General features: G+C 39.2%; 1 protein-coding gene across 2 annotated transcripts; it reads left to right on the forward strand.

Moving 5' to 3' along the window:
• Positions 1 to 12: 12 nt before the first annotated feature.
• On the forward strand, positions 13 to 20,055 carry MCM8 (minichromosome maintenance 8 homologous recombination repair factor). 2 transcript variants are annotated; one of them, XM_053460411.1, is made up of 19 exons: positions 13 to 384; positions 2,048 to 2,245; positions 2,828 to 2,914; positions 5,612 to 5,694; positions 7,488 to 7,634; positions 7,864 to 7,967; positions 8,046 to 8,244; positions 8,664 to 8,749; positions 9,904 to 10,055; positions 10,309 to 10,507; positions 10,748 to 10,778; positions 11,603 to 11,743; positions 12,211 to 12,352; positions 12,898 to 13,093; positions 14,496 to 14,715; positions 14,911 to 15,120; positions 15,483 to 15,559; positions 18,847 to 19,036; positions 19,863 to 20,055. In XM_053460411.1, exons 2-19 carry the CDS (start codon positions 2,068 to 2,070, stop codon positions 19,953 to 19,955), a joined length of 2,535 nt encoding a protein of 844 aa, XP_053316386.1. In that variant the 5' UTR covers positions 13 to 384; positions 2,048 to 2,067; the 3' UTR covers positions 19,956 to 20,055. The 2 variants fall into 2 exon arrangements, with proteins under 2 accessions (XP_053316386.1, XP_053316387.1); XM_053460412.1 differs by having other exon boundaries at positions 2,048 to 2,224.
• Positions 20,056 to 24,397: the final 4,342 nt, after the last annotated feature.

Genomic DNA, 24,397 nt, shown 5'->3' on the forward strand with positions numbered 1-24,397 from the left:
AACTCACAGACTTCAGAGCTGCCACGTGACTACGAGTCTATCTTTTTCTTTCCCTGTTAACGGCGTTGCTGCGTGTCACTACTAAAACGAAAGAATGCACTAAATCGTTGTGGTTATAGGGATTGGTAACCCAGCAACCCATATGGGAATTAAGACGTTTATTAGCACATTATGTTGCATACGGACATTTCTTGTGCGTAAAGACGATATTTAATATTTAAACAAAAACACTCAAGTGACGCAGATTTCAAATGCAAATTAATTTATAAACTAAGGCGTACGTTGCTATGACAACCCAGTGGGCCCAATCCCGGAAGTGACGTCACGCGCGCGGTAAAGTAGATTTGCTGGCTGCGACTGATGGGAGGAATAGAGTGAGAGGAGGTAATTTCCGAGGCTGTCAGAGATTTTGTTTTCTTTTCTTTTAACCCGTTAATGCCTGCTTTTGCGCGTGCTGTCCTCTTCGTTTTGGAATATTTTCTCTGAAAAAAAAATATAAATATTTTATATTGTTAAAGCAAAGTTATGCTTTTATGAAGTAAAGTGAATTCTAGTGCCTGGAATGGGTTGGTGCGTTGTTACTAACGACAGAGGGTATGAGAAAGTAAGCTGGGAAGCTGAAAACACCTTGGTCACTATATTTAGCTGTGATATGGATTCCTTCCGTTCTGCTATTCCTCTGCAAATGTATTTTAAAATAAAACCCTTATTTCCCCGTAGAAGCCCTCCTCTTGTTTATGGTTTTTTGTATTATGTGAATGACTCAGTAGTACATCACTTAAAAACGTGTCGGAGCTTCATTAAAACATATTTGTAACATCATGGTTGGTTATATGTAAACACATCTAGCATATACGTTTCTTAGTGTTTGGGGATTAAAATAAGCAATCTACACCTATCAGCCGTAACATTAGGATCACTGACAGGTGAAGTGAATAACAGTGGGTGGGATATATTAGGCAGCAAGTGAACAATTCATCCTCAAAGATCTGTTAGAAGCAGGAAAGGCATCTCCAAAACTGCAGCTGTTTTGGGGTTCCCGGTCTGCAGTGGTTGGTACCTAACAAGTGTGATCCAAGGAGGGAAAAGAGGTGACCTGGGGACAGGATCATGGGCAGCCAAGGCTCATTGATGCACACGGAGGGCGAAGGCAGGGCCGTGTGTCAAATCCAACAGACGAGCTACTGTAGCTCAATTTGCTGAAAAAGTGCTAGAAAGGTGTCAGAACACACAGTGCATCGCAATTTGTTGCGTATGGGGCTGCGCAGCCGCAGAGAAGTCAGGGTGCCCATGCTGACCCCTGTCCACTGCCGATAACGCCTACAATAGGCATGTGAACATAAGAACTGGACCACCGAGCAATGGAAGGAGGTGGCCTGGTCTGATGAATCACATTTTCTTTTACATCACGTGGATGGCCAGGTATGTTGCTTACCTGGAGAACACATGGCACCCGGACGCATCCAAGGAGGACCCATCTCGCAACTTCGAGGACCTCCTTCTTAGTGCCAGATGCCACAGCACACCTTCAAATGTCTACTGGAATCCATGCCTCGTCGGGTCATAATGGGGACCTACACGATATTAGGCAGGTGGTCATAATGTTATGGCTGATTGGTGTATAACTGTCAAAAACATGCATCATACGTATACCGTGGGGAAATACATTTTTCTTGTCCCTGTGATCTGTAAGATTGCTTCTCAACAATGTAGATTACTTAAACAGCAAATCAATGCCACACTGAAATATATATAGATCCACATATAAAACATTGACACTAAACACACTGATTACACAAAAGGTGAACTTGTGTGACCTCATTTATTATTAACTAATACATTCCAGGCTGGAAGTCCCTTTCTCAGAGACGACATGCATGCAATAATACTGATTTTGTTCATTAAAAGGACACTCTAGTGTCCCATGCAACCTCACTAAGAATTAAAGTACTTTTGAATAGCAGACTCTCTTCGTGGAATAACCATGTGAAAAGGATTGAAAAAAATACAGTATGATTACTCTTACATTAAATAATTATGTTCTTAGTTCCCGACTAGATTACTGTGATGAGTGAGAGTTGGAGCGGAGGAGGAGGAGGAAGTCAAGGATGGAGAGGACGTAATCACAGCCCAGGAGGATGGCGAGGAAGAGGAAACCACAGCTCAGGGGGCTGGAGAGGTCGTCCCTGGAGAGGAAGGGGACATGGAGGAAACTGGAATAAAAGTACTGGAAGAGATTCTAACTGTATGTGTTTATTAAAACACTCAGTTGAATGCCATGTCTTAACACCAAACCTGAATAGTAATATATTGGCTTTAAAAGGATTGTTTTGGTTTTAAAACCTTAGGACTCACAAAGGGTTGGAGTCACAACTGAATATCATGTATATGGTGAAACTCTAGGCTCCCTCCGCATGATCGCTACATGCAGTTACAGAGAAAATGTTTCTGTAGGGTAGTGGAGGCTGGTAGTCATTAGACCCTGTCAGGATCTGTCCATTCTAGTCATTCAACCCCATAGATGAAATCCAAGCAAGCTCCAGAACTTGGTCATTTCTAAAGTGTATCAAAATTGGCAAAAATAATAGAGTTTAATGGCAGATAAGATATTTGACCTATGTAGTCTGCCTATTTTTTTCTCACTCTATTTACCTGCAATATTACAACTAGGCCTCTAGCCTTCTTGTCTAGGTTCTTGTCTTAACATTTACCCTTCTTGAAATATAATTCCCTCATGTATCGTTTATTTTACCGTTGTAGATAACTCTAATTTTTTTTCACACACACACATGGAAACTGATGTTTGTTTTTTGTTAATTATTTTTAGGTTTTGCAAATGCCAAGCATCAATTATCTCAGAGCACGTTGGATAAATACATTCCGTACAAGGGCTGGAAGCTTTATTTCTCTGAAGGTACAATTGAATGAGTGACATTTGCTCATGTGAAAGATGTATTAGAGCAGGGCAATAATGGAAAACCAATAAAAGACTGCTGTCTGTCGCTGTCTGTAACAAAAAAAAAAAGGATTTACTTTATTTTCGTTCCATCAATCAACCTCTGTATCTTCTGTTTTTCTATATTTCATCACTAGTCTTTTGCCAAATAGAATTTTTCAAGTCTTTTGCCATGATTACTTGTTCTGTATGAAGGCATCAGAACAATTTCTCTTTGAACACAACGCTTTTAATGCAGCATATCCTCTTAAAGTTGAAGCTTAAAGTCAGTAAAAACACGATGTGGTTAGTGAAATTATGGACATTAAGGACAGACTGTAAAAGCCAGATTACTACGATGATTCGTTTTTTTATTTGCCAAAAAGAGAATAAGCTCAAATTTCCTGTGTGCAATTAATTGCCAGGACCAAGCATAGGGTCACTGATGCCTGGGTACAAGCAATGTTTGACACTCCCAGGTGGGTGTGGTTATATTGGTAACCCCTCCCCCCACGAACATAACACTTCTAATCACATCTATATTCTATGGCAACCCTTCCACCTCTTTGGGCCCCTCGACTTCACTGAGTAACATGTCACCCACTTCCCACAGTTCCTGTTTTGCACCCAAACAGCTTGTTAGGGCCATCTTTGCCTCCCCAAACAGCTTGTTAGTGACATTTTTAGTGCCCAAACAGTCAGTCAGTGTCATTTCCCTCTTAAACAGCATTGCCCTGAGTGTGTCAGTGATATCTGCTGCTTGGACTGTTGAGCACGAAGGGCAGTGCCAGTGGTCTTTTTGGGCCTGAGACAAGAACAGAAAATACAGCCACCCCCCCACAATATTTTTACAGAGGTTATTTTGAGGTAGGTAGATAAGTAAATAGCAAGGAAATTAATGATATTAGAACTACAGATAATTAAAAAAAATAATTGTAAAACTAATTTCCCCAAACCCAGTGATTTATTTGCATTTTGTGCTGGTCAGGGCCTGAGCCTGTTTAGCTTAATGGGACATTAGGGACAATGGGACTGTAGTTATGCATATGCAGGTGTTATAGCATAGCCCTCACCAGCTTACGGTTAGCCACACATAGATATGGTGCAGTGTAGCTCATAGTGAACATACGCACATAGTCAGCCTTGCCTATATGGTACAGCATACCCTTGCGAAAAAATTACTGCAGTTTTTCTGAAGTAATACTGCAGTTTTTTGGACATGAAATACTGCACTTTTACTGCACATTTACTGCAGTTTTACTGCATTTATACTTCACTGTACTGCAGTTTTACTGCAGTTATTTTTGTAAGGAAGTACAAATGCAATAAAGCGGCAGTACATTGAAGTACAACTGTAGGTTTGCAATATAAAAAAAAAGTGCAGTAATACTGTAGTAAAAGTGCAGTAAATATGCAGTAATACTGCAGTAAAAGTGCAGTATTGCAGTTTTTTCATGTCCAAAAAACTGCAGTATTCAAAAAAACCGCAGTAATTTTTTTCGTAAGGGTAAATCCCATATTTACTATATATAGAGAGCTGAACACTGATGGTTGTACAGCATAACTCCCATCATTATATAGCAAGCCAGACACTGACAATGGTACAGAATACCCTCAGACACTGAGGGTGGTTCAGCATAACTCCTATCATTATATACTGAGCTTGACAGTGATATACTGCAACTCCCATCATTATATTGTGATCATGACACAGATGGTGGTACAGCATCCAATCACTATATACTAAACCAAGCACTAATGGTGGTACATAATGACTCCCATGATACAGCATAACTCCCATCCCTATATACTGAGTCAGGCCCTGCTGGTTGTTCACCATAACTCTCATTTCTATTTACCGAGCCAGACATTGACTGTGATGCAGCATATCTCCAATCACTATATACCTAGTCAGGCAATGCTGGTTGTACACCATAACTCCCATCTCTATATTCTGAGCCAGACATTGACGATGATCCCATCTCCCATCATGATAATTTTCATTTGCATTTTGATGCTTCTTCACACACCCTCACTCTTATTCACACTTAATCACTCACTCTTACTCTCTCACCCTTCCTACTTGCACTCTCTCACACTTTTACTCACTTTGTCTCACACGTATATGCTCTCTCCCTACCTTTTTCTGCTGACTGCTTTCACGTCCCTGTCTCTTTTCCCACGGCTCTTGCCTCTTGTTCTTCTCTCTTTTTTCTACATCCTGCTTTTCCCCGGTATCAGCTCTATTGCTGATACCTGTTTCTCCTTAGTATAAACACAGCTGACCAGGCCTCCCGGAGCGCTTACTCGAAAGGGCAGAGCAAACAGGGAAGAACAGGGAGATGATGTCCACATAGTGTGGAAGCGCTCTGAAAGGCCAGGTCAACAGGTCTTAGCACAAGAAGTTGTTTTTTTTATTAGTCAGAGCACAGGGGATTTCTACAAATGAACAAATTAACTACGCAGGCTGAGCAGTCAGGGCTAGGAGTCCAGCATTCACCTAAATTTCACTATTTTACAACTCGTCGTTTAAAACCTATATCTTTAATAAGTTCGTTTTTAAATGATTTTGACTTTAAATAAGAGTTTCTTAATAATCTCTTTTTTTGGTCTTTCAAGACCTAAAAATGTTAACTATCGTTTAATGTGCGGCGTGTATTTTTAATGTTTTAACAGCATACAGTGACAGTTCACCGTTCCTGGTGAAGGTTCAAGCATTTGAGAAGTTTTTCAATAGGCAAATCGAACTGTACAATAAGGTGAGGCATAAAAGATTTCAACTTAACGGGATCATAATGTTGGGTGTCTTCATGCTCACTAACTTAGAATTGAACTGTATATAGGGATAATGCATGTTTTGATCTTGCAAATATCTTCCCTCTATATGTTTTGTTGTTTAATACAATAATAGGTAAATGTTAATAATCTACCAGCATTAGCATGCTGTTCATTACAACCATTACAAGAATCACAGCTTGCGGTAAGTTGTAAGAAAATGTTCCCTTTAAAGTACCACTCAAAATATATATTTTTCCAGTGCCCTTGGAATCTTTAGAAAGCTATTGTACTGGATAAGGTACCGGCTGCTTTTTTGCTGGCAAACCAGCTGCCTGCACAATCACGCACTACTTGCTTCGTGAACAATGCTATTTTCCGCTTATTTGTATTGAAAACAAGTATTGCTATTTCTCTATGCAAATATTTGGAACATAAAATGGAGAAATAGAGGAAACCACTGACCCACTTTAAGTGTTTTTCTCTTGTTCTATTGAATTATTGTCCATTGGTTTTCTTTTAGATTTGGAGTCTCTCGGGGTAGTTTAGCAGATGTTTTTTTTTTTTCCCTCCCTTAGGTTTTCCTGCTTACGTAAATTATATTAACACATTTTCTCCTCTGGTCTGATTTCATCTGTGTGGGTTTGTGTATAATTTTTTGCTGGAAACAGTCACTGCGGCATTTGGAATAATTTCTTTGACTCACTTTGCCAGAAATACATGGCAACAAATGTAATATCATGCTCCTGTTTTGAGAAATTGCTAATGGCGTGACACATGATGATGATGATTAAATATAGAGGCCGATACCTTTTTAAATCCCTTATTACTTTCCTGCAATGTTTTGTAGGTTCTAGATCTTGTTGTGTGTTCATTGCTAGCATTTTCTTTTAATAATTCAGCTGTATTTATAAATATTTAGTATATATAAAAATGTAGTGCTCTATAAAAATTTAGAAGAGGGGATCCGGTGCATGTTGCCAAATATTGTGTTCTAAACTGTTTACCAGTTTAAAAAAAGATCAATTTAGCATATGGGCGTATTAAAGGGACATTCCGACTGTCATATGCGTCTATAAAAGCTGGGAGGTCATTTAAAATTTCTCCGGTGTCCCTTTTTCAAATGCATTGAGGAGGGGTTCAATTGGAGTGCTTTCCTTAATTTGAGATGAAGATGAAAGAATGAAATGACAGATCTGTCAGGGTTCATTTGCCTATTATGATGCCGAGTGCAGGAAACAATCCGTGGAGCAGCATCTTTAAATCCAAAATAGTTGGGGTTCCAGATATTCCTGTCACTGTCCCAGAACTCTGGTAAAGTTCATCATGCTAAAATAACTCTGTATTTTTATATATATTTTTTAAATAAAGCAGAAACTCTCCATGTATGTAACTTGCTGTTCTCAGGATCTACATGATCACTACCTATTGTTAGGGTATGGAGAAGGGAGATGATTTAGTATCCTGTAAAATAGAATACTGCACATTTGGAATTTGTAATGTTTTGTTTAATGACAGGCCCACATGAATTCGTAGTATAGCAGTAAGGTTTCAATACTTTTTAGAGCTCTTGTTATTGATAGATCTATGTGCCACTGATAATGATATTGTGGCATAAAATCAGCTTCACTAACATGGAAAACACTAGAGCACATTACAAAAGGACAGTTGCTTAGTGAAGCCGTGCTCCTGAATATAAAAAGCCTGAAAATGCCATTTTCACAGCTAATATTTTATATTGGGGACAAATGCTTGAGGAACATGTTGTTTTCCACAGGATGAAATTGAGAGAAAGGGAAGCATACTTGTGGATTACAAGGAGCTCTTGCAGGATAATGAGCTCACAGCATGTCTATCGCTGTCTACAGAATTAAGGGAAATGCCTGAAAAAATACTGGATTGTATGGGACTAGCAATTCACCAGGTATGCATGCCTTCTTTAGCAACATAGGTTTCATATCACTACTTTTTGTTTATTCCATCAGGTTAATAAAATGGACACATATGTGAAGTCCAGTGTATGTGTTGTGCGTGTGATTCATGAACACAAAGTGGATGATTCATTTTAAGTGACATCATCTTCTGGCTTTATCACTTGATCTTGGACTGCGTTTAGTATTTACACCCATTTGAAAGTGTTGTTTTGTTTACAGGTATTAACAAAAGATCTTGAAAGACATGCAGTTGAATTACAGGAGCAAGAAGGTCTTCCCACAGATGAAGCACCCATTGTTAATGTGCCACACATTCATGCAAGGTAAAGGGATCTCTTGAAAATCGAATTCATTATCAGTTGCAATATGTATTTGCGACCTAACGTTCTTTCCTTTCTTAGGGTGTATAACTACGACCCGCTAACCCCTCTCAAAAATCTCCGAGCTAATTTATATGGCAAATACGTTGCTGTGCGCGGCACTGTGGTGCGCGTGAGTAACATAAAGCCGCTGTGCATCAAAATGGCATTTTCTTGCAACATGTGCGGGGATGTGCAAAGTGTTCCCCTGCCGGATGGAAAGTATACTGTCCCGACAAAGGTAACTACCCCACTTTATAAATGGGCACCTTTTTAATTATGTGCTGGATACATCAATCAAGTCCAGTAAACGTTCAGTACCCCAAAACACATCTCTTTGGATTTGTTTGTCCCTTTAGTGAATATTTATATAGGGATAAGTGGTCAGATAATAATGGAAAAAATGGCTTGTAATGTTTAATACATTGTGGGTAATGTATAAAAGAAATCTGAAAAGTCCAAACAGTTGCTAGAATGTTCTTTTTGGTTTACCACAGTTGCCATGGTGATAGGATGACTTTTTAGGCTTTTACCTACTGTTGCTTTTTACACATAACCTGATTAATGAAAATAACTGGAAATGGGGAGAATTGTTTTAAAAATGTATAATGACATACATGTATTTAATGTGAAACAAAAATCAGGACCTTGCTGTTTTAGTGCCCCGTGCCAGAATGCCGCGGGCGATCGTTCACTGCAAATAGAAGCTCTCCGTTAACCGTAACAGTGGACTGGCAGGCTATCAAGTGAGTACAGCGATCATGTCATAAGCGGGTTACATAATAATGTACGCATACACAAGTTCCTCCTATTTTCTACATTTTCCATATACTTGCTCCTTTTGAAGTGTATGGCACATCAAAGTATTGGTAAGTAAATCAGTCTCCTTTTCATGCACCCTATAAACAGATTCACTTGTGTTCCTGCTCTGTTAATTGCAATCTCTATTAAACATGAGCCTGTCATAAAAGAAAAACCCGGCTTCGTTTCCATACTAAAGATGCAGAGTTTGAACATATGTTCCTGTCAGCGCAGTCACTGGGTTATTAATGATTTAAAGGTATTCTCTGTTTATTGGTAAATACCATTAATTGCTATGGTAATGTATTGCCTGCCACCTGTGTTACTCAACAATTTATAAACTGGAGTAACTGTGTTAACAATCATAATTTTACTGTCATTGTGCTTTAATAATGCATGTTTTTCTTCTTTTTCTTGAACGACACGATTTTTCATCTTAAACAGTTAACGTTTAATGTCCCTGACAGTCCTAGTGAGTGATGGTTTAATATTAAAGGAGTTCTTTTAATATGCGTTCTTCTAAAATGAAAAAAATCACTTATCTGCGCTAGAAGCTGCAGCTCTGAAGCTGCACTCTTTCTCTGTGATCTGAACATTCTTGTCACCGATTGGCTGCTTGAAGTCAGGAAGTCAGTGAGAATGCTTTCCTAGCCTTCAGTATTCGGCGAACTGGCTTACTTGCGTTAAGTATATCACATATAGGGAGATGTCTTCAGCAGAACTCTTGCAATGCAAATAGCGGTGGGTGGGCAAATGCTTTATAAGGAGATTCTGCAGAATCCCATGTGCAGGGGGAACATCACAGAAATTAAAGTGTGGGCCGGGTTTATTCATTTATTTATTTAACTGTCAGTATGACTTAATAGTTGACATTGAAATAACAGAGCAGAAGCATTTAGCCTAAGGTATCCTTAACACACCAGATTCTATAGCAGAAGCCTTTACTTGAGTATCCTTTTCATTTTGCAAGTGTGTTTTCTCCAGTGTGGCCCAGTGTTTCAGAAAGCAATTTAAATATTTCTGAATTTTCTTGTAATTGCCTTTTTCCCCCTTTTTTTATTTACTTATTTATTTATTTATTTCCCCCCCCCAATGGCAGAGTCCAGGAACTTATGTCTGACGATCAGCGAGAGGCGGGTAGAATTCCAAGAACAGTGGAGTGTGAATTAATTCAGGATCTGGTAGACAGCTGCGTCCCCGGAGACATGGTGACAATAACAGGAACTGTTAAAGTGTCAAATGCTAGAGATGGTGAGTTCAATGCCATCTTCTTAATAAATGCTATCATTTTCCTATATTACAAAATGCCCATTTTTTTGTTGTATTATAATGGCCAATGTTTTACAAATTCTCTATACAAAGAAATCAATTAAAGTCTCTCGCTAAACCTTTTTGTTTTTTGCATCCTGCCTTGTCAGGAAAATAAACTTAAAATGAAACATCAGGCCACCATAAATATACCTTTTTTTTTGGTTATATATGTGCTGTGTTCGCTTTCTTCCAGGAGGATATAAAAATAAAAATAATAAGTGCATGTTTTTGCTGTACATTGAGGCAAATTCTGTCAGTAATAGCAAAGGTCAGAAACGCAAGGACTCGGACGAGACTGTAAATAATGGAGCCTCTATGGATTTCTCACTGAAAGACCTGTACGCAATCCAGGAAATACAAGCCGAAGAAAATCTGATGAAACTAATTGTGAAGTGAGTATCTGTTTTACCGTTTTCTCCAGTTCTGCGTATCTATGCTAATAGCAATTTAGAGCAGTCAAAATCAATCACAGCATAAATATTTGGTCTGTTCATAATACATGAATACCAACAAGATATGTCTATTGTTCGGAACGTCTGTGAAAATGATTTTTTTAGAGCAGGTCTGTCTGACACGCCACTTGTTTTGTGTATTTAAGCACTTTTAACAGTTTTTTTGTTTTGTTTTTATAGCTCTCTTTGCCCAACAATATATGGCCATGAGGTAAGCTGCAGTTCTTGCCATTCTGATTATCCTTTTACCTTTTCAATACCCTTGTTAACATATTTTCTTGGTTAACAAGCAACAAATCCAGTTGCCATCTGCATGCTTTTTATCTTAACTGGGTATACAAGGCATCTTCAGCAGGTAGCTAACAAGCGGCACGCTCCATGCGCACTGCAAGCACCAGAAATGGCGTAATTATTTGTTCGATGTGTGCAACATGTTAGATTAGTCTTGTATATAGATTAATGGCTTTTGGTTCACAGCTGAAAATAAAAATTGACATTCCTAAAGGATATTTCCCATTTCTCAATGTTTCTTTTTCACCCCAATAAGGTGCCGATTAAATAGCTGCTTGACGGGTATCAATAAACGGCACTGTGGCTGGTTTTGAGCCAAAATCAGTCTGCTGCCAGCAGCTAGAGAGCTTACAACTTCTATTTTCTGTTTAGACATTTTAAGAAAATGTTACTGAACTGATACTTAAACATGTATTTCCTCCTAATAATATAGTATTAGATTAAGCTAAAGGTAGCGCTAGAGTAAGAGGTGGAATGTAAGATTTGTCACGCTCAGACAGTGTATGTGTAAAACATATAGGGATAACATATTTCCTTAGAGTAATATTACAAATTTCTGGCAATCGGGAAAAAATATATTGATTTGGTGGCAGACAAGCATGAGGCTTTAAACGAAGACTGAATAAATAAACTGGATATCTCCTTTATTTTTTTAACAAACGATGTAAGACATTTGCAGAAACAAATGCCTTGTGCCAGAGGCTTATGCTTATTATTAATCATACATATTCCTCTCTGTTACAGGTTGTCAAAGCGGGTCTATCATTAGCATTGTTTGGAGGGTGCCAAAAATACGTGGATGACAAAAACAGGATTCCCGTCAGAGGAGATCCACACATACTGGTTGTTGGAGATCCTGGTTTAGGGAAAAGCCAAATGTTGCAAGTATGGATTCAGTTCATGTTTGAATGTTTTTGTTTACTCCTTTAATCTAAACAACAACTTTATTTTGTAATGTGATCCAATGGTTATATTATACCCTGTTATACAAATGATCACATAACTACAGTCACTAGTTTACTCTGAACACTGGGCGCTTCACTACATTTTGAATAATGGATGATATTTGACGCCATTACTCCATCGTATCCATGATTCATTTGCCACAATGAAGAAACATTACTGTACAGCATTATTTATTGTTGCTATAATTGTAGATGTTACTGCTGGAGTGGGCAAATTAGTTGACATTGTGCTTTACATCTTAACTCCTCAAAGCAGGGAACTAGCAGAGAGTAGCTTAAAACACCATATTTTTTTTTTTTTTTCTTTGCTAATGGGTCCCGCTATTTTTTCTGTACACAGAATATATAAAAATATAATGTGTTTATTAACTATGTATTTGTTTGAAGGCGGTGTGTAACGTTGCGCCGCGTGGTGTTTACGTTTGCGGAAACACTACAACTACCTCTGGGTTAACGGTTACACTATCCAGGGACAGCGCGACTGGAGACTTTGGTTTGGAGGCCGGGGCTCTTATTCTTGGAGATCAAGGTTGGGATAAAATCTACATTTTAACACATGCACAACACGTAACCATTAGGTACATGAATTGTGTCCTAGAAACATTATTAGGTCGATGAGTTGTGCCTCAGACACATTACTTTTATGACAAAACTCTCTAGTGATGTGATCTTCCTGTAGACGCGCCACAGTGAGTGTTAGAGAACTAATTTCAAGGTGTCGTTCTTTATACCTCACAAACATCGCTTAATTCATCAGCAGTCACATTAAGCATATATTTTCAAAGTGGAAACAGAAGAAAAGCCTATAAAACCGTAACCTGTGCAGGCGGCACCGGATTAAAAAGGCTAAACATTCTGTCCTAGAATGGGTTTGAAATGTCTTGACAAATAAACACTTCCTGACAGTTTGAGGTTTTTAGCTTGTTTCTAACACATCATTATGCACTGTTTAGTGAATAGACTATTTACTATTTTTCTACGCGAGGCAACATATGACTTTGACAAATTTTTTTTTCCCCTACTGAATAGGAAACCTCAGAATGCATATAACCACATTATGTGTTGATTTTACAGGCATATGTGGAATAGATGAGTTTGATAAGATGGGTAATCAGCATCAGGCTCTACTAGAAGCAATGGAGCAGCAGAGCATTAGTCTCGCCAAGGCTGGCATTGTCTGCAGTTTGCCCGCACGAACGTCCATCATTGCAGCCGCAAACCCAGTCGGAGGACATTATAACAAAGGCAAGACGGTGTCAGAGAATTTAAAGTAGGTGCCAATTAGTAAATTGTGTGGAAAAATATAAATGTTTTCTGTCCAAAGGAACCTGTGTTTTGCTCTCCAATTGTTTCACAGCTGACACAGAACAAGGTAAATTGAGTGGTTATTCATTAAATAACAAATGAACCTATACAATACTTTAAAGGAAGGATCTTGTTCATTTTGGTGAGTCATTGCTGAACGGAGATCCAAAGGAGGGGGAAGCAGTTAATGAAGCAAATCACCCTATCTGTCTTCATTGATTACTTTTTGCTGCATGTTGAAGCTACTGCAGGGTCACGTTACATCACATTATATTTATTTATAAAGGGCCGGCCGATTCCGCAGCGCTGTTACATTCATTAGAACAATTTATAAACACATACAATAACAAACTGGTGCAAAGGAGAAGAGGGCCCTGCTCTTGGGAGCTTACAATCTAGTAGGTGGTTGAGGGGAGTGAGACAATAGGAGAGGACTGCTTGGATGGGGTGAGTTGCGGTCACGTTATGTCACCCTAGAGAGAGAGAGAGAGATCGCTTCTGGCTGGTCAGCCATGGTTTGGTAGCAAAATAAATTATTTACGTCTGTCTCTAAGTGAGCTGTTCATAAGGTTGTCACCTAAATTGTTTTTATTGAATAGTTTACTATATCAGAAAATACAATATACAGTGTGGTACGGGAGCAAAATTCATCATCTGTACAATCGTAAAGTCAGGAAGACGATGATCGTACTGCGATACAGAGCAGAGGAATACGTACAGTACGACTTCAGATTAACGGAAAGTCGCCTTCTATGGGGAAATGTGTCTGGACTCTTGGCAGTCAAAAACTGCATTTAAAGAGGAGGTGGCTTTCCCCAATTCTTCACGTTACTGTTCTGTACACTAAATAAAACCATGGCTTTTACCAAATTAAAAACAGTTGATTGGATTATGAACACGGATATCAGGCTCCGTGACCTTTAACATAGGGAGTTTTAATTTATTATTAAAACAACAATATTGTGTTTTACTGAGTGGTGATGTGACATTGTTTCAGAAAATAATGGTTAGTGCTGAGTGTTAACTTTCAAACTTCCTTCATTCTATGTTCAAAGCAGACTTGATTAGTGTCGTGGATCTTCAAACTCGGAATTCTGTATGTCTGTTATATAATATCCGTGATGATTATGTACACGTCGCTTATCGTGACACATGACATGAGAGTGACACCTGGTGGTTGTCAGGGATACAGCCATGTATCTACTACGTATATGAAATTCTATCACATTAGAGTTAATATGACAAGCTGTGGGTTGCAGTGAGATCAAGCCTTTCGCCTCACTAAATTAACTAGATGTTATGCAATTAATATCAATTAATGTGTAGTGAGAAGCAAAGAAATTGTTGACCTTTCTAATGTGTTACAGAATGGGAAGTGCTTTACTGTCACGATTTGACTTGGTGTTCATCCTGCTTGATACTCCGAATGAAGACCATGATCACTTGCTCTCGGAACATGTAATGGCCATGAGAGGCGGCACCAAGGAAATATTACGGGGAGCAAATGTTATGCGCACAAATGCCCAAGATTCCAACACCTCCATCTTAGAAGTACCATCCGAAAGGCCTTTAAAGGAAAGATTAAAGGTATATATTTTAACTTCCAGCCAAGTGGTGAGGTCAGCTGTCTGATACCTGGACACAGCGTAAGGATCTTGGTGTCTGCCTAATATTTCTAGTGGGGGGGTTTAAATAATGTACATGCTAACCACATGTGAATCCACAGTGTATTCCTTCAATTTTGTTTTTGATTATAACTAGCCACTCTTTCCTGTCTGTTAGCTCTGTCCTGGAGAACATTTGGATGCTATACCACACCAGCTATTACGAAAGTATATTGGATATGCGCGACAATATGTACATCCACAGTTATCTTCAGATGCGGCGAAGGTTCTACAAGATTTTTACCTTGAACTGAGGAAGCAAAACCAAGGCATAGACAGCACCCCCATTACCACCCGACAACTGGAGTCTTTAATCCGGCTGACAGAGGTATAAGGTGGAGAAAAGTTCTACGCAAACGTTCTGTATTCTGTGAACCGCACACAATGCATACCATGCTTTATCTAAGAGGCAGGTTGGAGCTGTGTTATACATTGATCTAGTTGGGCTAATTCAATATATATGCCTTAGAATTTTTATAGATACAAAAAAAATTGAAACCACAAAAAAGTGGCATCAGTACAGAAATAGTACAAAAATAGGTATAATAAACAATAAAAATAAGTAAACAAGTGCACAGTGATTTAAAAATCCCAATTATGATAGAGCAACCATTTAAACCTAAACCATTTAAATTGTGTTTACTTAAACCTGTCACATTGTTCATTTTTTTAATTCTTTATCCCAAAAAGGCACGAGCAAGACTAGAATTAAAAGAAGAGGCTACTAAAGAGTATGCTGAAGATGTTGTTGAAATCATGAAATACAGGTGATTTTTTTTGTTTTGTTATATAAATTAAACCCGATTTCTCTATAGCGATATTCTTAACAAACATCGGACTCTTGTGGTCGTCATAAATGGCAGAACTTGAGGATATACGAAATAAGTAAAATGATATAAAAATACGATATAAGTTAAACATAGAGAAGAGTCTGTAGCTCCCAGCCTTTCACATGTGAGTTTGCGGTTATTTTGGTGTTGGCTTTTTAGTTGAAGTGTAAACTTACCTGATAAAGTTCTGGCTGTATTTTTTAATTAATGTAAAGCAGCTGATGTTTCCCGGGCTTCCCTTTCAGTGCTTTCGGTTCTTTCTATTGATCTGTGGATTGTAGTTTCAATTTAATGAAATTTCCTTCTTCTGAATGTTAGAACTCATGTTGAATTAAGGTGCTGAAAACCCATAATGCATAAGTATATTTATTATTTTTTTTAAACAACCATATTTTGCGGTACACAATTTGCTAATGTATATGATATATGACTATATAGTAATTGTTTAAACATTTTGGGGAAAAGTCTACAGTTTGCTATGAAAAGTAAGTTCTTTGTAAAAACAAAACCAAATGCTGTAGAGTTGTGTAGATATTGAGTTTGATATATGACTTTCCTCTCCATGGAGCCTCTTAACCCCTTCGCGACCTTTGCCGGTTCAGGACCGTCATGACAAGAAGGTCACTAAATGACCTTTGACGGTCCTGAACCGTCAAAAAGTTAAATAAGCTTAGAAAGTGATCAAGGATCACTTTCTTCGCTTAAACGGCCTTGCTGCAATGCCTCGATGTCGAGGCATTCAGCAAGGCCGAGATCGGCATCGGGGGCCATGTCTGGCCCCTCCCCGGGGCGTCAACAGCCGCCATACATTGTATGGCGGCGGACGCCCGTTTTAAAAGCGTTTAGGAGGCGATCAACGATCGCCTCCTAAACTTAAATGGTGTCGCTGGAATGCCTCGATCAGGAGGCATCCAGCGACACCAAACACTTACCTTTAGGTGGGCTGTGACCGCTCCGGAGAGCGGTCACAGCCGCAGCTGCCGGTGATCTTCGCCATCAAGTAAGATGGCCGCCGCTCTGTAAAAAAAACAAACAAGAAAAAGTTTGCTAGATGGTCTCCAGACCCTCTAGAGAACTGGCTCCACTTGCTGGTTGAATATAGGTACTGCATTCAACCATGCAAGTCAATGGAGCCCAGCTTTCTAATCACTATGTGATTAGTAAAATATTAAAAAAAAAATAAAAAAAAAAAAAAATGTGCTAACATTTAAAAATAATTATGCAGTGATGTCACTAGATGAACCATCCAGTACCAGCAAAATGTGTAAAAAAATATAAAAAAAGTATTAAAAAAATAAAAAAAATAAAAAAATAAAGTTTATTATTTTGAGCAAGTGCTAAAATTTCTCAAAAATCTCAAAGAGTTAAAATAAAAGCACTTCAAATACCCAAGGGGTGTCTAATATATATAAAAAAAATGGCTGATGGGGTAAATTGGAGTGGCCTAGCTCACAGATAGGGCATAGGTACAGACTGACCAAAATGGAGAAAAAAAGCGCACTTCCCAAATGTGGCATTTTAAATCTGAAACAACCCGACAAACCCATGCATGTGGGGTATCACTGCACTCAGGAGATGTTCCTGAACACATATTGACATATACCAGAACCTGTATATCTATAACTAAAGTACAATTTGTGTGAAAAAAATTACTATTACAAAGTTTGACAAAGTGTAGTTCTATAATTGGTGCATGGAAAGGGTTAAAATAACAGCATTCGGAATACCCTGGGGTGTCTAGTTTTCCAAAATATATGGTTTGAATGGGTTACATTGAGTTAACCGGCTTCAAAGATATTCCAAAGAGGAGATGGAGGCAGAATGACCAAATGACCACCTGAATTACGCATGCCCCAAAAGTAGCCTTTTACCAGCCAAACAATCTGACAAACCCATGCATGTGGGGTATCGCTGTACTCAGGAGATGTTCCTGAACACACATTGGGGTGTTGTTTGATAGTGACACATACCAGGACCTGTATATCTATAACTAAAGTACAATTTGTGTGGAAAAAAAAATAAAAAAAATTACTATTACAAAGTTTGACAAAGTGTAGTTGTATAATTGGTGCATGGAAAGGGTTAAAATAACAGCATTTGGAATACCCTGGGGTGTCTAGTTTTCAAAAATATATGGTTTGAATGGGTTAAATTGAGTTAACTGGCTTCAAAGATGTTCCAAAGAGGAGATGTAGGCAGACTGACCAGATTTGTTAAAAAAGATTTGGAAATCATAAAACGCTGCTTGTACTTATTGCCCTATAACGTACAAAAAACAGCAAAAAAACATAAAAACATTGGGTATCTCTAAACTCAGGACAAGTAGTAGAATCTATTTAGCTAGTTTTTTTACTTGCTTTTTTAGGTGAGTAAAAGATTTTTCAAATAAAAGTCATAAAATGTCTTTTTTTCAATTTTTCACCATGTTTTTTTTATTTTTTTTATAGTAAATAAGATGATACGATCAAAATAATGGTATCTGAAGAAAGCCCATCTTGTCCTGAAAAAAACAATATATAACTTATGTGGGTACACTAAATGGGTGAGGAGAAAATTACACCTGAACACAAGCACCACAAAAGTGTCAAAACAGCCTCGGTCCCACAGGGTAGAAAACGAAAAATGAGCCCGGTCCTTAAGGGGTTAAACAATCAATGCATGAAAAAAAGAAAAGAAACATACCTGAAGGAGAAGCTGTAGCTTCAGAGCTCAAGCTTCCCACCTCTTATGTGATCTTGAAACAGAAACAGGAAAGCACTCCTATTGAATGCCAACAGTATTCACCGAGCTGATGGTGGAGCTGCTTGGCGGTTTCCGTAGATCATGTAGATCTTTGCATAAGATTATATTGCCATAAATAGCAGAATGCCTATCTTATCAGAAACATCTTTGTACTGATACAATATAAATACGAGTTCTTTCCTGACATTCGAGAAACACTCTGTAAAGCTATAAAACCATATGCTGTAGTTGTAATGTGGAAAAAAGCCAACACAGAAAGTAAAACATACGAGCGTAGAAATAAACATACAATAAAGCACAATATACAGAGCTACGCAGCAGTGATACGCTGTAGTGCTGTCTCTATAGTGTCCTCTTCTAAATACATTGAACAGACTCTTAACGCTTCAGTGAAACTAACAGCACTGATATTTTGTCTTATTCTCTTTCACGAATACGTGGTTGTGAGAAATGATTGATGTTTTCTCTGTTATTTGCTCTAGCCTGTTGGGAACATACTCAGATGAGTTCGGGAAGCTGGACTTCAATCGATCTCAGCATGGCTCAGGAATGAGTAATCGATCGAAGGCCAAGAAATTTGTTTCTGCACTTAATCGGATTGCGGAAAGAACCTACAATAATCTCTTTGAGTTTCAACAACTTCGACAAATCGCAAAGGAAGTCCAAATACAGGTAGGAGATTTGAAAACAATTTTTCCCAGATTATGTGGCTCACAATACACAACACATTTAACCTGAGTCACTTTTTTGTCTGACTTTTTTTATTTTATTTGGATCCATGAAATCCATAAATCTTGCTATTCTTAATGTTTAAAATGTTGATTTAAGCAGCTAAAATAAAAGTGGAATGAATATATACATTTTATGAATTCGAGCCATGTGTAAGCAGTCTTGTTGGGCACCATCCTGGGTTGAGGCAATGACGGCACATCTACCTTTACTGCTTATTGGAATTGGCAATCAGTTTATTTTTTTTTCAGATACATATTTTATTTAAAAGTTTAAGTACATCAGGGCTGAAATTGGTGCCAGGGTTATCTCATCCAATTCCTGTCCTGAAGTTATCTCCCTCCTCCTCATACCCACCCTGACAAACACCAACTAAACCAAAATACAACTTAATCGTAAGGTTCAGAAAACTTAATGGGGAGGAATAATCATGTGGATCCTTGGGGAGGCAAGTTAGCATACCTTCAATTTTTATAGGTGCTTATTGCAATATGTAGACACGGTTACATAGGTTTATTTTTGTATATAGAACTGTGAAATGTATAGGCTGCCAAATGGATAAACAATGCATTGGAGTCTAGAGTCACCCCATCTGTAGTGAAACATGTCCCATGATGCTCACAGCTCGCTTATGGTCGGCGGATCATCACAAGACCATCGCTTGAATTGTAGTTCGATAACATCTGGATAACCGCTTTGCATGAATGGTATGAAGGATTTACACAAAGTGTGCCTCGGAACTCAACATTATTGTTTCTTTCTTTTACAGGTTTCTGACTTTGAAAGTTTTGTTGGCTCCTTAAATGATCAGGGCTACCTTTTGAAAAAAGGTCCTAAGGTTTATCAACTTCAAACTATGTAGCTTTTGGTGTGAAAAGCAACATGGAGCACAGAACATACACGGTGTTTATTTGTATAGTTTGTGAAGACTGTAAATAAAAAGGACCTTTAATTAGTTTTTACGTTAATTGCGATAGCCATCTGTCTTTTGTCAGTTGACTTGCCGTTTGAACATGTAATGTTTCACATGTTAACGGTACATGCCAGCCCAGCTCCCGTGTTTAATGCATATTACAATCTGTTTTCTGTGGATCTCTCTGCATGCAGATCAGGATAGACATTCTTTGATTCTTTGTTACTGGAGAATTCTGTTTCGTTTAACTCCTTGGGGGCTGCCTCTGCTGAAAGCAAGATGTGTGTGTGCAGGTACACTTCCCGCACACGCTCAGTAGCACTCCGCTGCATGTCTGCTTTGTTTTGCGGTTATAGGTGCATCTTGATGCTGCCTTCCTTTGATGTATATGGGAGCTGAGCAGTCCAGCCACTGAGCACATTTACCCTTCCTGTTTCAGTAGAGGCACTCAGAGGAGAAGTATATAAAAAAACCAAAGAAGTCTCCCCGTCTAATGACCAGCAACTAAATAATATCTGCACCCCTGTGGTCGCTGGGAAATGAACTCCAGTATGCATTACAAATAAAAAATGGAACTAGGCTGACACTTCAGGCCATCTTATCCACTTTAATGCATGTGATAGCTGGGTGGTCTTTTGTGCGGTCCATTTGAAAAATGCTTCTGCAGCTAAAGGCCCTGCAAGGGATGTGTTGAGCCGATCTTTCTGCATGTGATGTACTTTCGCGTGTAAGGGGGTCTGTCTAGACTGTTGCCTTTCTGTCATCTCAAACCAGTCTGCCCATTCTCCTCTGACCTCAACAAGGCATTTTCGTCACACAGCCGCAGCTCACTGGATATTTTCCCAGTAGATCAGCAGTTTCTGAAATACTCAGACCAGTCCGTCTGGCACCAACCATCACACCACGTTCAAAGTCACTTAAATCCCCTTTCTAACCCCATTCTGATGCTCGGTTTGAAATTCAGCAAGTTATGTTGACCACGTCTACCTGCCTGAATGCATTGAGTTGCTGCGATGTGATTGGCTGATTAGCAATTTGTGTTAACAAGCAATTGAACAGGTGTACCTAATGAAGTGGCCAGCGCGTGGACATTCCCTTATGGTAGTCCCTTGTATAAATATTTACTGTATCGCTATGTATAATGTGTGCGTGTAGATAGTTTTGAGGTCATTACAAAATGTTTCAGAAGGATTTACCGTATTGGCTCGAATATAGGCCGCACTTTCCCCCCCCACTTTAAGTCTTAAAAGTGGGGGTGCGGCCTATATTCGGGGTCTAACACCCGACGCCCGGGACATGCATCCTACTCTCTGATATGCTCAGACAGCCTCCCCTGCCGGCACTTTCAATGGGGGAGTGCCGGCACGGGAGATTGTGTAAGCGCATTGTGCAGACGTTCACCGGCAGCAGCGATGCGCGTAAACAGCCCCCACTGCCGGCACGTCTGCACGATGTGCGTTAACAATCTCCCTTGCCGGGAATTCCCATGGGGGGAGTTCCCGCCAAGGGAGATTGTTAAAGCACATCGTGCAGACGTGTCAGCAGCGAGAGGTTGTTAACGCTTGCATCGCCACAGCCGGTGAACGTCTGCGCGATGTACGCTAACAATCTTCCTTGCCGGCACTTCCCACGGCGGAAGTGCCAGCACCAGAAGTTGAATACGCGTACTGCGTAGCTGTCCCCCGCCGGCCCTGCAAGACCCCGGGGAGTCTGCACCGGTAAGTCTAGGGGGGGGGACCTCTTGGGAACAGAGTGGCAGCATATCTCAGGGGGGGATAGAGTGACAGCATATCTTGGGGGGGCGGCGGCACATCTCGGGGCAGAGTGCATATCTCAGGGGGGGATAGAGTGGCAGCATATCTCGCGGGGGCAGAGTGGCAGCATATCTGTTCCACTAAGTGTTTTTTTTTTTTACTAAGAAATTATTTTCTTTAACCACTTAATGACAATTGCCAGTTCTGGCACGGCACGGAAAAACAAGTCGTTCGATCTACGTTCGCTTTCTGCACCCAAACGGCGTTGCTGTAATGCCTTGACCTCGAGGCATTCAGCAACGCCACGATCGGCACCAGCGGCCATGTCTGGCCCCTCCCCGGGGCATCAACTTAAATGGTGTCGCTGGAATGCCTCGATCAGGAGGCATCCAGCGACACCAAACACTTACCTCTGGATGGACTGTGACCGCTCCGGAGAGCGGTCACAGCCGCCGCTACCGGTGATCTTCACCATCAGCAAGATGGCGGCGGCCCGGGAATAAAAACAATAAAGATGAAAAAGTTCGCTAGACGGTCTCCAGACCCTCTAGAGAACTCTGGCTCCGCTTGCAGGTTGAATACAGGTACTGCATTCAACCATGCAAGTCAATGGAGCCCAGCTTTCACAGTGTGATTAGTAAAAATAAATTAAAAAATAAAATAAAATTAATAATAATTAGAAAAAAATAGTAAAAAAAACAGTAAAATGTAAAAATAATTTCCCACTGATGTCACTATCAGGGGAACCTTCAAGTTGAAATTTTTTTTTTTTTAAGGCAAAAAAAATAAAATATATATATAAAAAATATATTTTTGTGAGCAAGTCCTAAAATTAGCACATTAGCTTAAAACAATTCTCGCATGGAAAGAGTTAAAATACTGGCATATTAAATGCCCATGGGGTGTCTACTTTTAAAAAATGTATGAATTGATGGGGTAAATTGAATTGGCCGGGTTCAACAATGTCCCAATTAACATGGGGGGAAGGATGGCCATACATCTAATTTCCAATTAGAAAAATGCACACGTACCAAATGTGGCCTTTTAGTTCCCCCCAAAAATGACAAACCCATGCATGTGGGGTATCACTGTACTCAGGAGATGTTGCTGAACACATAATGGGGTGTTGTGTGACAGCGGCATAAACCAGGAGCTGTAAATTCATACATAACATAGGTGTGTGGGGGGGGGAATACACACAAAAGAATACTACTGCAAACTTTGAAAAAATTCTGGTGGTAAAATGTGTGCATGCAAAGAGTTAAAATACCATCATTCAAAATACCCTGTTGTGTCTAGTTTTCAAAAATATATGGTTTTGTTGGGCACACTGAAATGGCCCAGCTCAAAGATGTACCAAATAGGGCATGGGCAGTGGATCCCCAAATGCCAAAGTTCAACATTGAAAAACGCGCATGTCCCAAATGTGGCCCTTTTGCCCCCAAACAGCCAGGCAAAATCATTCATGTGAGGTATCGCTGTACTCAGGAGATGTTGCCGAACACATATTGGGGTGTTTTGTGATAGTGACATATACGAGAACCTTTTAATTCATACCTGAAGTAAAATGTGTGTGAAAAAACAAATGCAAAAAAATGACTACCACAAAGTTTGACAAAGACTGGTGGTATATATGGTGCATGGAAAGAGTTAAAATACTAGCACTTGAAATACCCTGGGGTGTCTAGTTTTCAAAAATGTATGGCTTTATTGGGCATACTGAAATGGCCCGGCTCAAAGATGTACCAAATAGGGCATGGGCAGCTGATCACCAAACGCCAAAGTTCAACATTGAAAATGCGCATGCCCCAAATGTGGCCCTTTTGCCCCCAAACAGCCAGGCAAAATCATTCATGTGAGGTATCGCTGTACTCAGGAGATGTTGCTAAACAAATATTGGGGTGTTTTATGATAGTGACATATACCAGAACCTGTTTTTTCATACCTGAAGTAAAATGTGTGTGAAAAAACAAATGCAAAAAAAATTACTACCACAATGTTTGACAAAGGCTGATGGTAGAATTAGTGCTTGGAAAGGGTTAAAATACTAGCATTTGGAATACCCTGGGCTGTCTAGTTTTCAAAAATATATGACTTGATGGGGTAAATTGCATTGGTCGGCTTCAAAGATACCCGAAATGGCACATGGGAGGAAGAATTACCAGATTTGGAAAAAATGGCTTTGAAATAGCAAAACGCTACCTGTACTTATTGCCCCATAATGTGTAGAAAAAAGCAAAAAAAAAAAACATAAAAACATTGGGTATTTCTAAACTCAGGACAAATAGTAGAATATATTTAGCAGGTTTTTTCATTACCTTTTATAGATGAGTAAAAGATTTTTCAACTAAAAGTTAGAAACAGTCATTTTTTTCTAAATTTTTCACCATATTTTATACTTTTTTTAATAGTAAATAATATGATACAATCAAAACAATGTCATCTAAAGAAAGCCCTTCTTGTCCTGAAAAAACCAATATATAATGTGTGTGGGTTCAGTAAACGAGAAAGAAGAAAATTACAGCTAAACACCAGCAGCGCAGAAATGTTAAAACGGCCATTGTCACGAAGGGTACAAAAAGTAAAATCAGCCTTTGTCACGAAGGGGTTAAAAAAGCACCTAACTTTTAGGGTGCG

Source organism: Spea bombifrons, chromosome 3, assembly GCF_027358695.1.
Source record: "Spea bombifrons isolate aSpeBom1 chromosome 3, aSpeBom1.2.pri, whole genome shotgun sequence".
In the NCBI taxonomy this organism is placed as follows: domain Eukaryota; kingdom Metazoa; phylum Chordata; class Amphibia; order Anura; family Pelobatidae; genus Spea; species Spea bombifrons.

Coding starts and splice junctions, on each gene's coding strand:
- MCM8 (XM_053460411.1), top strand. CDS start 2,068: ATGAGTGAGAGTTGGAGCGGAGGAGGAGGAGGAAGTCAAGGATGGAGA. Junction 8,750..9,903: donor GTGGACTGGCAGGCTATCAA/GTGAGTACAGCG, acceptor CCCCAATGGCAG/AGTCCAGGAACTTATGTCTG. Junction 13,094..14,495: donor ACGGTGTCAGAGAATTTAAA/GTAGGTGCCAAT, acceptor AATGTGTTACAG/AATGGGAAGTGCTTTACTGT.